General features: G+C 41.8%; 1 protein-coding gene across 1 annotated transcript in view; it reads left to right on the top strand.

Annotated features, from left to right (window-relative positions):
- LOC106561179 (peptidyl-prolyl cis-trans isomerase FKBP8) overlaps positions 1 to 17,655 on the top strand; it is a 56,081-nt gene that overhangs the window by 30,836 nt on the left and 7,590 nt on the right. Inside the window, exons 4-6 of the mRNA XM_014124853.3 lie at positions 5,536 to 5,753; positions 16,138 to 16,316; positions 16,538 to 16,615. Coding sequence (XP_013980328.1) covers positions 5,536 to 5,753; positions 16,138 to 16,316; positions 16,538 to 16,615 — 475 coding nt within the window. The remainder of the gene's footprint in view (positions 1 to 5,535; positions 5,754 to 16,137; positions 16,317 to 16,537; positions 16,616 to 17,655) is intronic.

Genomic DNA, 17,655 nt, shown 5'->3' with positions numbered 1-17,655 from the left:
AAGTCACTCTCCTTGTGCCTTTGTGTGATCCTGTAAAACCCTCCATGACCTGATATGACTTACTTCCTCTCCAAATGTCAGCAGAGAAATAACAAGGCTGTGCAGTGGCTGAGACTGGCCTGCTGATCATGGTGTTGTGATTGGATTGTTTGGATTGGATTGTTTAAAGGCTATTGATCTTGATCCCACCAAGATAAAACAGATGTCTCTCTTAATGCACTGTGTAAGCTTCATTACCAGTTTAGATATCAAGTGTTATACTTATCTATACACAGGACTGACAGGCTGCTGCAGTAGCTAGCTAGCTACATTCTTTACACCCAGTGTAATAAGAAGTAACTTGAAAGTGAAAGTAACAATGCAGCTTTCTCCTGACATAACTGACAGGGCTCATTGATTTTAGGCCTATGATACACTTTATTTAATATTTTTGTTCACTTTTTACCCCCATTTTTCTCCCCTATTTCATGATATCCAATTGGTAGTTACAATCTTGTCCCATCGCTGCAACTCCCGTACGGACTCAGGAGAGGCGAAGGTCGAGAGCCATGCCTCCTCCGAAACACGACCCTGTCAAGCCGCACTGCTTCTTGACACACTGCTCGCTTAACCCGGAAGCCAGCCGCACCAATGTGTCAGAGGAAACACCGTACAGCTGGTGACCGAGGTCAGCGTGCATGCGCCCGCCCCGCCACAAGGAGTCGCTAGAGAGCGATGGGACAAGGACATCCCGGCCAGCCAAACCCTCCCCTAACCTGGACGACGCTGGGCCAATTGTGAGCCGCCTCATAGGTCTCCCGGTCACGACCGGCTGCGACACAGCCTGTAGTGACGCCTTTAGAACTGTGATGCAGTGTCTTAGACCACTGCGCCACTCGGGAGACCACCTTTAGCAAGTTTATCTCAACCAGTGAATTTACCCTAACTGGACCCCTTTGGAACAGTGACCTGCTTGTCTTAGCCTCCAGCCAGCCAGTTTGAGTAGCTATGTTTGTTTTTCAATAAAGGTAGTGTATTGAACGGCCTATAATGTAGGCTAGCCTTTGGACTATTGTGAAATGTAGTGAGATAAGAGCAGAAAGGGAAAACTACACGGCAAAAAGAATCAAATCACTGTTCTAGTTTGTCTATTTATACATTCTCAGTGATTGTCATATATCCTGGTCAATGGATTTACATGGAATGTGTGACCAGAATGAGAAGAAAATCCCATATGAAGGTGGAATGCAATGCCATGAGTTGTTGTGCTGTTTTAAAATAAATATAATGCCTGTGAGGACTTGTCAAGAAAGGTGGTGGACAGATTGATGGCAAATCATGAAAGGATACTTCCTCTGTAGTACGCAACAAAAAGGACAAACAACAATACAGTATATCCAACCTATCAAAGCCATTTGGGATTTATTACAGTTTCCAGTAATAGCCCAATTAACTTTGAATGTTTCAAAACCACAGGCAGAACATAAACACATTCACTTTGTGAATACATTCCATCTCACATCTGTGCTTATGGACACTTGCCCAATACACTGAAAGGGAGATTAACTCTTCGAAGGGTCTTGTTCGATAAATATTGCATGGACCTAGGCTCTGTGGGTTCACCTACAGTAAGCATGGCTGTGATCAAATTCAGCTATACATCTACATATACTAAATCTGAATATTCTACGAGCAGTAGCAGTCAGTGCCGTTTAAGATGAGGGAGGACAATTATTTTCTATTACAGCATATTGGATGACTGTCATTCATATTCCATTCACCTAGTTCAATGTAACAGCAATAGGTTTAGGCTACTACATGGTACACACATTTTCCCTATACCCATCATGAGGTTGCTACAACCTGGCATATGAATGAACGTTTAAAATGTAAAGTAGGTGCACACAGGTCAAGAGACAAATTTGAGGTGACAGACAGTGATACATGCATGGACAGACAGTGACATTCAAAACTGCCTCGGACTGTTTCCTGCATCTAGCTGATATTGGGTGTAATCATTAGTCCAACAGTTGCAAAAGAGAGATTCTATTGGACAAATTCAGGTATATTTATCCACGTTTTTGTTCCATATGCTTCCGTTTAAGAAACATTTTTAAACAGAATAGGCGGAATGAATACACCCCTGATCACGCGTGAACACAGTTCACTTTCATAGCAGCCAAGTTGTATTCCGTCTCGCGTCTATGCACTCTCCTCCTCTCACCTCTTCCCTTCGCTTGTGGATTTCAATACACAACACATCAGGTGTATATGACCAGGCGAATAAACCTTTCCAAGCCAAACCGCTAGACACAACCTACATCGTTCTCATCATATTAGCGAAAGTAACGTCATAGTTAGCTTAACTTATGGAAATAATGAGTTAGTAAACCCATTACAATCAAGCAGTAAGGTTACCAGTGATGCCAACTTAGCAATTTTGTTGCTAGATTTAGCAACTTTTCAGACTACCCTGGCAAGGTTTTTTTCAAACAGCACATAGCAACAAATTTAGCTACTTTAAAAAATGTATTTGGAAATTTTAGCAACTTTTGAAAAGTGACTCAAAAGCTAAAATGCACGCATTTCCCCTCAGTCACAACACACGTGCCTGGCTGCAAAAGTGCGTTGTGAGTGACGTCAGCAGCAGGCGCTCAGCTCGTGCACAGGCAGCAGCAGGCCAGCAGCAATTTCAGCCAATTGCAAATCATTGTTGGCTGACTGCAGCAGCAGTAGTACGGGTTCGACGAGCCAAACCCAATGAATATAGTTGGTCACGAATGTTTGATCTTGAACAGAACTTACAACATCAATCAACATGCCTCAATCAAAAATGTACAGCCAGAAATACAGAAAAGAGTGGCAGTCTGTACCTGAACAAATGTCAAATCATATTTTTTGCCGAGATGGCCAGTCAATTTGAGTAACGTTATTGTGTATTCTATGTAATGACGCAGTTTTACGTTATCACGCAATGACATCACAACGTAATTTAGCAACTTTTAGCAACAAATCAACCTGCCTCTAGCAATTTACCCTGAAAATGAGTTGGCAACACTGAAGGTTACAGTGTGCAGTCAGTAAGCAGTTACACCGGCAGGCCCCGGTGGCAATAAATTAGTAAAATGAAAAGCTTACCATGACCTTTGAAGAGTTCTGGTGTTGCATTGGATAGTCATAGCCAGCTAGCTACGATAGCATCCCTCTGTTTGAGCAGGGTGTTTCAGTAAGCTAAACTAGCTAGCTGCATTTGCTAGCTAAGTAAGTGAAAAAAATGGCACTCTTTCACTCTATTTCTCTCTTGCTTCGCCTTCATTTTGAAAGAAATAAATTTGATCAAAACTGTTCTGTCTTTCTCTCACTTATAGTCAATTACTCACCACATTTTATGCACTGCAGTGCTAGCTAGCTGTAGTTTATGCTTTCAGTACTAGATTCATTCTCTGATCCTTTGATTGGGTGGCAACATGTCAGTTCATGTTGCAAAAGCTCTGATAGGTTGGACGACGTCCTCCGGAAGTTGTCATAATTACTGTGTAAGTCTATGGAAGGGGGTGAGAAACATGAGCCTCCTAGGTTTTGTATTGAAGTCAATGTACCCAGAGGAGGATGGAAACTAGCTGTCCTCCAGCTACACCATGGTGCTACCCTACAGAGTGCTGTTGAGGCTACTGTAGACCTTCTTTGCAAAATAGTGTGTTTTAATCAATTATTTGGTGACGTGATTATATTTAGTATAGTTTTAACTATTAATGTTTTACTATTTTTATTTTTATGAAATTCAACGAGGAGGATGGTCCTCCACTTCCTCCTCTGAGGAGCCTCCACCGTCTACAAGCTAGTCACACTGAAAAGGGTCAGCATCACTAAAGGTGGAGTCTGAAATCTAAACAAAGCTAGTTCTTTTTTTGTCTACTCATCCAAAGCCCCTACTTCCTCCAGTCCCAAGCAAAGGGATCCATCTCATGTTTCCAAGGCCATACTGTAGCTCATCTGCTACATGCTCCTGCATCACATAACACAGGATGTTGTCCCTTGGGTGGAGAGGTGAAAAGGTAACCCGATTCCACCTCCTGATACAGCCACACAGTGACTGGAGCTATACTAATTCTGTTAGACAGACATACATTGTGTAATTGACACAACCTGTTTGAATAATTCATGATCTGACACACCACAGTGCTATCACCTTGCAACAATGACAACTGGACTTATTAGTATCAGGCATAGTTTCAGACCAGTACTCTTTAGAGCTGCATTTTAAATATGATCCCTTACTTTTTATTTCCGTTTTTTTAAAGTGAAGTTAGTTTTATTCATTTATTTTGGCTTACAGTATGACCTTGACATACTTAGGAAGCTAATGAATCAGAATGGCACCTGATAATTATGTCTTTAGATTGAATGCTGGACGATAATGAGAGGGGGTTTACCACTTGCACTATAATTAAGCAAGGGCTGTGCACTGTATCTTCTAGATGTTCACATATAGTATGGGAATTGTGGAGCTTTCCACCAAAATAAGTTCCACTAAATTCAACCTACAGCTCCCTCTGCTAAACATCACCAAATTAAGAGAGCCCATGTCATGCATGTGTGCACACACACACCCCCTTCGGAATCAGAGCCGTTACCCAGTTACCCTATTTTGTGCTATGGGGTCACAGGGACCAGATGATCATCTGGAGAACCAAATGAACGTTCCTTCTGAGTCAATCTTGGGTAAGCTGAAGCAATCAGTAACTCACAGGTGTAACTCACAGGTGGACCAGATTATATTTCTTGCCTGTTTTGAGGGATTGGAATACCCTCACAAGTTCACAAACCCAAGTACTCATGCTGACTTACATATTACACTTTAATTCACTGTAGCAACACTGCCCTGGGAGAGAACAGCTGTCAAAACGAGGGTGAATGGACAGCAATATGAAAAAGAAGAGAGGCCCGCAGAGGCCCGCACACTGAATATGCTCCCAAATTTACCACCTTTACTGGACAGCACTTCGATCCAATATGACCTGACGAAGATCCATGAAGGATCAAAACGTTGTCCAATAAAGGTGACAAACTGGAGCATATTCAGTGTGCGCACCTCTCTTCTTTTTCAAGTATCCTTTATTAGCCAAACACCTTAGTTGTTTAAGGATGTGCGCATGACCACTAACTTTTCAACAGACAGGAATATATCACATTTTAACAGTACCAGTTCCCTATTGACCAGATAGCAGAAATTGGGTGTCTACTAATATATATTGCAGGTGAAGTCACCGATCAATATGCAGTCCAATCAATTAAGATGTAACCAAAACAACATAAAACTTAGTTGTGATATTGGCAAATGAAGGCACGTGGAGAATTACTTCAGAACAACCGTTTTTGTGATGTTTTCAAGTCAACATAAGAGCTATGATATGTACTGACCCAGCATATTTACACACAAGGATTTGTGACAATCAAAGATATTTAGACAGTGCCTATTGTCTGAGGCTCTCCACATTGCACCAGTCTGAGTGTGAATGAAGGTTTGTGTATGTGTGTGTATTTGTTTTTTGTCAGGGAGCCTGATATTCCAGCCTGGGCCCCCTTACTCTACCAGCTACAACTCCTGAACATCAGAGAGAAGCCCGACCCCCTGATTATCCCCATCTCTGACCGTATCCGCATCGGCAACCAGAAACGAGAGCGGGGGAACTTCCACTTCCAGAGGGAGGAGTACAGCATGGCTGCCAGGGCCTACTGGATGGCTCTGGACGTCCTTACTACACGCTCTGAAGGTAATCCCTTCCTTCATCACGTGCATCCTGCTACATACACACACGCACACACACATGGACACACACATACACGCACGCACGCACACGCACACACACACACACACACACACACAGCAGTAAACAGATTTTTTTTATAACCGGCACACTTCAGAAAAATACAGCTTCCACATTTCCAGCACCCAATTGCATGATAGTCTCCTCATGGCTTACTGCTAGTCCATCTCAGCACTAATCATACTATCATAATGCAGAGGCACATCCACCAGAGGTGACTGTCAGGGGAAATGTTATTGTTAATTCTTATGGTAATCAAACCTAATAAACTTTCATGTTAATTCAAGGTCCTTAATCATTTTAATTGCTGGAAAGGCAGGGTGGACCCAAGAGAGACATTTGACAGAAATGAGTCAGTGAGGAGAAGAGCATGGGCTGCCTCTAAATGTATCAATGATGATGGGCCAATGGTTACATTTTCCTCAGCACTTAATAAGCAATGAATATATTCGATGCAACAAGACTGTGAATTTGCCAGATGAGCGGGTGAGATAATGCTAGCGAATATTCAGAAATTCAATAGATGGAATTTAACTCCATCATTGAATATCTGCATTAGAATTATCACTGCATATCCCAACAGATATATAAGTTTCTCTTGGGATTACCACAGATAGTCATTGCACTACGATGTAGGGCATCGATGTAGCATTGTGTTTTTGTAAAGCAAAGTTTCACATGCTGGGATGGTTTCTGTCAGATAAATAAATACAACATATAAATAAAACTTGCATCAAAATACTCTGTTTTATGTCTCTAGTCACCATTCACACTTGAATACACAATGGCATAACCACACTCCTGGAATCTGAGCGAGAAGAATCAACCTTGTCTGTCTCTAGAATATCCTTTAAATCCTTGAATAGCTGCTCCATCCCCCTAATCTACATCCTAACATAGCTCTGCTAACAACAATCCCTCAAATATCTTAGACTAATGGTAGGCCGTCATTGTAAAGAAGAATTTGTTCTTTATTGACTTGCCTAGTTAAATAAAGGTTAAATATATATATATTTTTAATTATCAAATGTCAGAGGCATAGAAAATGAGCATATGGATTTGAAAACGGGTGGTATAGCCTATGCTCCAAAATGTGTGCTTCTACACCTGCATTTCTTGCTGTTTGGGGTTTTAGGCTGGGTTTCTGTACAGCACTTTGATATATCAGCTGATGTAAGAAGGGCTATATAAATACATTTGATTTGATTTGATGTGGTTTGACAAGAAAACAGAAATTTTTCCAAGGCAGAGATAAGTGGCCAACACCGAGATGCAGACAGCAGTGAACACATGAATTCTGGCCTAATGACAATCGCCAAAACTCATTACAGTTTTTGGTGTTTGTGTAACAGATGTATCTTTCCATTCACCACTGTTCGGAGACTGAAAATATGTTAAAATTGTCAAAAAGAAACAAAAATAGCTTCTTTGCAAATAACAATTTCTCTAGCAAGAATTGTACTAGAACTGTCTGTCTCAGTGGGGAGGGGAAAATTGAAAACTAGCTGTTATTGGCGGAGAGGTTTGAAACTCTTTCTTTTTGGTCTATCTATTTACCAGGCAGGCCAAAACTACATCCCACCAAAACAGGCTGAAATTTCAAGCAGTCTTTTCAAACAGCTCTTAGGGAGTGTGGGGTGAGGTGAGCAATCAGTCAAGGGAACTACAGTATTATTTCTAACAAAGATATCTACCTATATTTCAGGATGTGGTATATCCCTGGAAATAATAATGTAATGTAAACATTCATTTTAAAACATAGCTTGTCCAAAGAAAGTGATCTCTTGGTACAACCTACTCCATTTTATCATTCTAAGGGACTTTAACACAGACTTAGCACCTAACAAACACTTTGTACTTTTTTTGTTTACACTTAACATAGGCCAGGCCCTGGTGTTACCTTGCATTACACCTGGGAAGAAAACACTTACATTTCCTCAACTTGTCATTGGCTCATCCATTGGCTCCCGAGTGGCGCATGGGTCTAAGGAACTGCATCTCAGTGCTAGAGGCGTCACTACAGACACCTTGGTTTGAACCCAGACTGTATCACAACCGGCTGTGATTGGGAATCCCACTGGGTGGCGCACAATTAGCACAGCGTCATCTGGGTTTGGCCGTCATTGTAAATAAGAATTTGTTCTCAACTGACTTGCCTAGTTAAATAAAGGTTAAATAAAAAAATATATTAAAAAAATTAACTTACAGTGCCTTGCAAAAGTATTCATCCCCCTTGGCGTTTTTCCTATTTTGTTGCATTACAACCTGTAATTTAAAAATATTTTTAATTGGATTTAATGTAATGGACATACACAAAATAGTTTAAAATGGTAAAGTGAAATGGAAGAAATAACTTGTTTCAAATTCTAAAATATAAAAAACGGAAAAGTGGTGCATGCAAATGTATTCACCCCTTTGCTATGAAGCCCCTAAACAAGATATGGTGCAACCAATTACTTTCAGAAGTCACATAATTAGTTAAATAAAGTCCACCTGTGTGCAATATAAGTGTCACATGACAGTATATATACACACCTGTTCTGAAAGGCCCCAGAGTCTGCAACACCACTAAGCAAGGGGCGCCACCAAGCAAGCGGCACCATGAAGACCAAGGAGCTCTCCAAACAGGTCAGGGACAAAGTTGTGGAGAAGTAGAGATCAGGGTTGGGTTATAAAAAAATATCTGAAACTTCTGAAAATCCCACGGAACACCATTAAATCCATTATTAAAAAATGGAAAGAATATGGCACCACAACAAACCTGCCAAGAGAGGGCCGCCCACCAAAAATCACGGATCAGGCAAGGAGGGAATTAATCAGAGAGGCAACAAAGAAACCAAAGATAACCCTGAAGGAGCTGCAAAGCTCCACAGCGGAGATTGGGGTATCTGTCAATAGGACCACTTTAAGCCATACACTCCACAGAGCTGGGCTTTATGGAAGAGTGGCCAGAAAAAAAGCCATTGCTTAAAGAAAAAAATAAGCAAACACATTTGGTGTTCGCCAAAAGACATGTGGGAGACTCCCCAAACATATGGAAGAAGGTACTCTGGTCAGATGAGACTAAAATGTAGCTTTTTGGCAATCAAGGAAAACACTATTTCTGGTGCAAACCCAACACCTCTCATCACCCAGAGAATACCATCCCCACAGTGAAGCATGGTGGTGGCAGCATCATGCTGTGGGGATGTTTTTCATCGGCAGGGACTGGGAAACTGGTCAGAATTGGAGGAATGATGGATGGCACTAAATACAGGGAAATTCTTGAGGGGAAACCTCAAGAATCTTTCAGAGATTCCAGCAGGACAATGACCCTAAGCATACTGCTAAAGCAACACTCGAATGGTTTAAGGGGATTCATTTAAATGTCTTGGAATGGCTTAGTCAAAGCCCAGACCTCAATCCAATTGAGAATCTGTGGTATGACTTAAAGATTGTTGTACACCAGCGGAACCCATCCAACTTGAAGGAGCTGGAGCAATTTTGCCTTGAAGAATGGGCAAAAATCACAGTGGCTAGATGTGCCAAGCTTATAGAGACATACCCCAAGAGACTTGCAGCTGTAATTGCTGCAAAATGTGGCTCTACAAAGTATTGACTTTGGGGGGGATGAATAGTTATGCACACTCAAGTTTTATGTTTGTTTCACGATAAAAAATATTTTGCATCTTCAAAGTGGTAGGCATGTTGTGTAAATCAAATGATACGAACACCCCAAAAATCCATTATAATTCTAGGTTGTAAGGCAACAAAATAGGAAAAATGCCAAGGGGGTGAATACTTTCGCAAGCCACTGTACCCCATGGCCATTGGCTCAACTTACACCAAGCCAAACATTTGGATTATATTAGCCCACACAGCTACAAGGACACACTTTCATGCTGTGTTTAGAGAACCCAAATTATGTATAGAACAATCTTAAAAAGATCTACTTTGATTTAGATACAAGCATCATGAAACACAAATATCTTAAATCCCTTAACACAATAAATGAATTTGACTTGGTCAAAATGTTATTCGCTTACAACTTTTTCCATAAGGTTTCTTAGACTCCAAGAAAGGATAACCTCTTCTTAAATATTGGGTCCAATTATTATTATTATTACTTTTTTCATGAATTGTGTGTATAGTTTCCTAGAAACAATGGGTTGTTCAACTTACCCCACTCTCCCATAAACTAAAAGGGCATTATCATAATTTTCACAGTATTATTCCAAACTCATAGTGTAGCCATATACACTGAGTATACAAAACACTAACCCTTGTGTTGTGTTCAGGTCTGTGGGACCCAGTTTCAATGTTTACTAAAAGAAAAATGATACAATGAATAATTTTTTCAACCTGAGACTCATTGGCCTCAATGAAAACACATTTTCATTGAGTGCACATTGTGCACCACCCTACACATTTGTATTGCATATGTGGTGTTCAAGTCCACTGGACCCAAGGGTAATAAAAGTGTGGGAAATTGTGTGTGTAGGTGAAAACAAGTACAAATTAAACAAAAAGGTTTGCTGTGTACCTACACTCTGTCTTCCTCCTCCTTGGGCCTGCTGATTCAACATAGCACCAATAACCGGTCTGTCTCTCTGCCTGTCTCCCGCTTTTCTCGCACTCTTTACCCTTTGTAGTGTGTGAAACTACACAATGTCTTGCGGGAACCTGCACAATGTTATTACGATACATTATTTCAATACATTATTTTGATACATTGTAAAAAATGCTGGATTATCCTACACTCTACCCCAGCCAGGTGCAAATTGGGGGAAGGACACAACAAATAAATAGCTTTGCATGTGTGGCTCCTTATCACAATTAATCAGTAAGGCAAAAATAATCTCTGCTCAGAGGGCCTTAGAAATAATTTTTGCAGAGAGGGAAGCTAGTCTGGAAGGAGTGTGGAAGGAGTGTCTTCCACTTCCAATTTTCCGAATATGAGGATCATGTCTCTGTCAATTCGGAGTCTGACAGTGAGTTGGAAGAAGAGGATGAGATTGAACCTCAGCCAGCCTCAGGACCAGCCCGTCAGCAACCAGCTCAACAGCAGTCTGCAAGAGGAGAAAATATGGATGTCAAAAAATTGTGAAATTGAATGGTGGCTGGCTGAGGTTGAATGGTGAAAATTGAATGGTGAAATTGCGGTTACTCGTGTGCAGGACACAAAGTCTTCTTTTGAACTGTCCATCCCAGAGACCATCCAGAAAATCATTCTGGACTGGACTAATTTGGAGGGAAGGCATGTTTTTGGAGAGAGATGGAAGGAGATGGACCAAACTCTGGTGTTTTCAGATCCATTGGGGAATCGACAGAATCCCTGTGGGATGCAGGAACTGGCAGAGAACTTTCCGTGCAACAATGTCTCTGGAAAACTTCCACATAATTTCCAGGATTATCCATAGAGAGACAAGCTAGCTGCAATCAGGTCAGTGTAGGACAAGTGGGTTGCAGCTAGCTTCCCCTGTTTTACAACCCTGGGCCCAACGTTACTGTTGATGAGCAGCTTCTGCCATTTAGAGGCCTCTGCACCTTCAGGCAGATTATACCGTCTAAAATATGAAATCCAGATCTGGGCTGCCTGTGATGCTGCTTCATCATGTAGGTGGAACTTGCAAGTGTATACGGGGAAGCCAGATGGAGGAGACCCTGAGAAGAACCAAGGGATGCGGGTTGTCCTCGACGTGACACAGGGACTCCATGTCCACAACATCACATGCAATAACTTTTTTACTTTGCACAAACTGGGACAGGTGCTCCTCAAGAGGAAGCTGACGATGGTAAGAACAGTACGAAAAAACAAGCCATAGCTCCCAACTCAGCTGTTGAATACACGGAACAGGTCTATAAATTCCTCAGAGTTTGTGTTCACTGCCTACACATACCTAGTATCCTATGTGCCAAAGAAAGGCAAAAATATGGTACTCATGAGTATGCTGTATAGGGATGGGAGAATCTGTGGCCAGGAACATCAAAAACTAGAAATCATAATGGATTACAATGCCACAAAAGGAGGGGTGGACAATTTAGACAAGCTGGTGACTGACTACAGCTGCAAAAGAAGAACCCTACGCTGGTCACTTGTGATATTCTTCAACATCTTGGACATCTCGGCGTACAACGCGTTTGTCATCTGGATGGCGTTGAACCCAGATTGGGACAGAGAGAAGCTCCAGAGGAGACGGCTCTTGCTCGAGGAGCTGGGCAAGGCATTGGTAAGACCTCAAATCCAGAGGAGGCAACATATCCCAAGGATCCCAGCTTCTGCAGCCATCATGAGGAGGATTCAGGAGGATACTAGTGCCCCATCCGCCCGACCTACAGAACCAACAACTCCAATACCGTAAGTGTGAGTGATGTTGTTGCATGTGCGTGTCCGACTCTCCTACCTTGGCCTGCTATCTGTGAGTGAGTGAGTGAGTGAGTGAGTGAGTGAGTGAGTGAGTGAGTGAGTGAGATGTTAGTAAAATTGTGTTTTCATCATTCTAGATTGCAGCTGGTAGCAACAAGAAGAAGTGTTGTGATGTGTGTGGACCCAAGAAGGACAGGAAGACACAGTACACATGCATCAAGTGCAAGAAATACATTTGGAACACACACACACACACACACACACACACACACACACACACACACACACACACACACACACACACACACGTAAACCTCTGTCCCTCATGTGGTGTGTAGACCGGCCTTAATTTGTGTTCAATGGGGCGCATTTATCGTTTCCATAAAATACAGTATTTAAATTTGTCCTTCCAATTTGTTCACTTCAATGCAATAAACATCAATATTGATGAAAACCTTGTTTTATTTATATTTGTTCAAGATAAACATGATTTATTCCACCCATTTCTTGATTATAATTGAATTTTTAATTGCGTTTTTATTGATAATGTGATCTAGCAGAGGTAAATGGCAAATATTAACCATGTATGCTGTCTATATTGCTTGTAATTGATATGTCAACATCTAAGTTTTAAGTATTTTTACGTTAATTGTTATGGCTGTATTGTTTTAAAAACCCAATAATGTTGTGGGTCCCTCAGACCGGTGAACATTGGGTGAATAACAAAAACATGAACACCACACAAGGTTTAAGAACACCTGCTCTTTCCATGACATAGACTGACCAGGTGAATCCAGGTGAAAGCTATGATCCCTTATTGATGTCACTTGTTAAATCCACTTCAAATCAGTGTAGATGAAGGGGAGGAGACAGGTTAAAGAAGGATTTTTAAACCTTGAGACAATTGAGATTGTGTATATGTGTGCCATTCAGAGGGTGAATGGGCAAGACAAAAGATTGGATTGCCTTTGAACGGGGTATGGTAGTAGGTGTCAAGTGCACCGGTTTGTGTCAAGAACTGCAACGCTGCTGAGTTTTCACACTCAATAGTTTCCTGTGTCTATCAAGAATGGTATACCACCCAAAGAACATCCATTCAACTTGACACAACTGTGGGAAGTATTGGAGTCAACATGGGCCAGCAATTTGCATACCACCCCAACAGATCCACAGATGACACAATCTCTATTGCACTCAAACACTGCCCTTTCCCACCTGGACAAAAGGAACACCTATGTGAGAATGTTGTTTATTGACTACAGCTCAGCGTTCAACACCATAGAGCCTTTAAAGCTCAGCACTAAGCTAAGGACCCTGGGACTAAACACCTCCCTCTGCATCTGGATCCTGGACTTCCTGACGGGCCACCCCAGGTGGAAAGGGTAGACAACAACACATCTTCCCGCTTCATGTTCCTTGGTGTCCACATCACCAACAAGCTATAATGGTGCAAAAACACCAAGACAGTCGTGAAGAGGGCACGACAACGCCTATTCACACACAGGAGACTGAAAAGATTTGGCATGGGTCCTCAGATCCTCAAAATATTATACAGCTGCAGCATTGAGAGCATCCTGACTGGCTGCATCATTGCCTGGTATGGCAACTGCTCGGCCTCTGACCGCAAGGCGCTACAGAGGGTAGTGCGTACAGCCCAGTACATCAGTGGGGCCAAGCTTCCTGCCATCCAGGACCTCTATACCAGGCGGTGTCAGAGGAAGGCCCTGAAATTTGCCAAAGACTCCAGCCACCCTAGTCATAGACTTTTCTCTCTGCTACCGCACGGCAGGCGGTACTGGAGCACCAAATCTAGGTCTAAAAGGCTTTTGAACAGCCTCTACCCCCAAGCCATAAGACTGCTGAACAGCTAAGCAAATGGCTATTTGCATTGACCCCCCCCCCCTTTTTTTTTTACACTCCTGCTACTCGCTGTTTATTATCTATGCAAAGTCCCTTTACCCCTACCTACATGTACATATTACCTCAATTACCTCGATTACCCCCTGTATATACAGTTGAAGTCGGAAGTTTACATATACCTTAGCCAAATACATTTAAACTCAGTATTTTCACAATTCCTGACATTTAATCCTAGTAAAAATCCCTGTCTTAGGTCAGTTAGGATCACCACTTTATTTTAAGAATGTGAAATGTCAGAACAATAGTAGAGAGAATGATTTATTTCAGCTTTTATTTCTTTCATCACATTCCCATCACATTCACATACTCTCAATTAGTATTTGGTAGCATTGCCTTTAAATTGTTTAACTTGGGTCAAACGTTTCGTGTAGCCTTCCACAAGCTTCCCACAATAAGTTGGGTGAATGTTTGCCCATTCCTCCTGACAGAGCTGGTGTAACTGAGTCAGGTTTGTAGCCCTTCTTGCTTGCACACGCTTTTTCAGTTCTGCCCACAGATTTTCTATAGGATTGAGGTCCGGTCTTGTGATGGCCACTCCAATACCTTGACTTTGTTGTCCTTAAGCCATTTTGCCACAACTTTGGAAGTATGCTTGGGGTCATTGTTCATTTGGAAGACCCATTTGCGACCAAGCTTTAACTTCCTGACTGATGTCTTGAGATGTTGCTTCAATATATCCACATAATTTTCTTTCCTCATGATGCCATCTATTTTATGAAGTGCACCAGTCCCTCCTGCTATAAAGCACCCCCACATTTCATGATGCTTGCAAGACTCCCCCTTTTCCCTCCAAACATAACTATGGTCATTATGGCCAAACAGTTCTATTTTTGTTTCATCAGACCAGAGGACATTTCTCCAAAAAGTAACATTTTTGTCGTCATGTGCAGTTGCAAACCGTAGTCTGGCTTTTTTATGGCGGTTTTGGAGCAGTGGTTTCTTCCTTGCTGAGCAGACTTTCAGGTTATGATGACGTAGGACTCGTTTTACTATGTAGATATAGATACTTTTGTACCTGTTTCCTCCAGCATCTTCACAAGGTCCTTTGCTGTTGTTCTGGGATTGATTTGCACTTTTCGCACCAAGGTACGTTCATCTCTAGGAGACAGAACTCGTCTCCTTCCTGAGCGGTATGACGGCTGCGTGGTCCCATGGTTTTTATACTTGCGTACTATTGTTTGTACAGATAAACGTGGTACCTCCAGGCATTTGGAAATTGTTCCCAAGGATGAACCAGACTTGTGGAGGTCCACAATTGTTTTCTGAGGTCTTGGCTGATTTATTTTGATTTTCCCATGATGTCAAGCAAAGAGGCAATGAGTTTAAAGGAAGGCCTTGAAATACATCCACAGGTACACCTCCAATTGACTCAAATGATGTCAATTAGCCTATCAGAAGCTTCTAAAGCCATGACATCATTTTCTGGAATTTTCCAAGCTGTTTAAAGGCACAGTCAACTTAGTGTATGTAAACTTCTGACCCACTGGAATTGTGATGCAGTGAATTATAAGTGAAATAATCTGTCTATAAACAATTGTTGGAAAAATGACTTGTGTCATGCACAAAGTAGATGTTCTAACCGTTCTACACCTGTTGTATTCGTCGCATGTGATAAATAACATTTGATTTGATCGCTGTGGAACGCTTTCTCAAGCATTTCACTACATCCGCAATAATATCTGCTAAATATGTGTTTGTGACCAATAACATTTTATTTTATTTGATACCTTGTAGAGTTCATGCCCGACGAATTGAGGCTGTTCTGAGGGCAAAAGGGTGTGCAACTCAGTACTAGGAAGGTGTTCCTAATGTTTGGTATACACAGTGTATATAAAATACAGGACCATCACATTTTTGACTGCACTAGGCCTTTAACATTGGATTTTTATAACTGTGGCAAACAAACATACAGATGTCCTTAGTACATCAAATACCCAGTCTCTCCTCCGTTCAGTTCCTTTGTAAGTATATAATTCGCCATGAAACCTAGAAAAACTGGGGCTCCCAGTACATATACATGACAATAGTCCAGGTGTGAGAGGCTGTGTGGCCTGTTTCCCCTAGATGGTGGAAGTGCTGTGCTGGTGGAGGGGGAGGAGGTGCAGGACTACCGGGTGAAGTGTCTCAACAACCTGGCAGCGGCTCAGCTGAAACTGGAGCAGTACGACGACGCACTACACACCAGCCGGGATGTTTTGTCCCTGGACCCACAAAATGTCAAAGCCCTCTTCAGGACAGGAAAGGTGAGGGACACACTAACATCACATTACCTCACCTTCAATCCACTGTCATTAGTCTACAGTGCCTGGGTGCATGAATAAATCTATTACATAACACTATTCAGATATTTTAGATGAGTGTAAATATTTACTGCAAATCAACATGTACTACTGAAACATGTACAGTATACTACTGAAGGATGATGTTGATTTAGCTGTTCAGAGATACTGCAATTTGTTTGCAGCTTCTGTCAGACAAGAGCGAGTACGGGGAGGCAATGGAGATACTGAAGAAGGCTCTGAAACTGGAGCCGTCCACCAAGGTGAGATAGACAGACTATCTAAATGAGCACATCTCTAGGTTCTCACCACCTCCACCTCTCCCTAGCCTCTAGCCTGCTAGTGAAATCCAACCACCCATAAACAGATCAAGGATCCATGTCCACTACAGGTCTGTGAAATTATTTCCCAATCAAAAAGACACTGTCTCAGCTGACACTAGGCAAGAGATGTAATGTATCATTTTATTTCTATCACAATACTCAACAAGTTCTTAAATCATGTCTGGAGTAGTGTGTGACTCACAGTTCACCCTTAGTTAACAGCGTTATTGGGCTGTAGTATGTACTATAGCCCAATACTGCCAAAGTCAAAGTAATGCCAAAAATGAAGCCGTTGGGCATCGGTTTGTGTTGTATTTTACAGCACTTAAAGGAGTGGACTTCAATTGGAAACTACATTCCCAGTTGTCACTCTACTTTGTCACACAGCATGTTTACTATGACAAACGCTGAGAAACTGAGAATATGAAGACCCAGTCATGGAAAATTCCCCAAAACGTATAATGGGTGTGTGCTTCAAAAACAATTACGGTAGATTTCGCCTCTGTATTGGTTTAGACTAGAACATGTGGAATGAAATGTTTTTCCATGACCAGAAAAAACTGCAGACGAAAACTCACCTCAGATTTTGCGCATGGGCACAATATAGTTTAGCAAAGAAAAGTCAACCAAAGGTATTAGAGCCCAGACACTTTGAAAATATCATTGTGTAGTGTTAGTTCTATAGCCACAGTGAAGACCTGTTCTGTCTTGCTCCTATTGCTGTCTGCAAAATTCTCTACTTAGCCACAAAGATTAGAGCTGTCCGGAAACACTGACGTCACACTAATAAAGCAAATCAGGCAATGAGGGCCTACAGTTAGTTAATAATATCATTATGCCCCCCCAAAAAACTCCAAGTGTTACTTTTTTGTATATAGAAATGTTTGCCCTTGTCAGTATAATTCTGTGGCCATCGCCCTATTTGGCTTGACCTGAAGTGTGTACTGGTGGTGGTGAGACACTTGTCTAGACAAAACTAA

The sequence above is a fragment of the Salmo salar genome, chromosome 10, assembly GCF_965601325.2.
Source record: "Salmo salar chromosome 10, fSalSal1, whole genome shotgun sequence".
NCBI classification, from domain to species: domain Eukaryota; kingdom Metazoa; phylum Chordata; class Actinopteri; order Salmoniformes; family Salmonidae; genus Salmo; species Salmo salar.
Note: the sequence above shows the minus strand (reverse complement) of the source record. Positions and strands in the feature narration are given on the sequence as shown.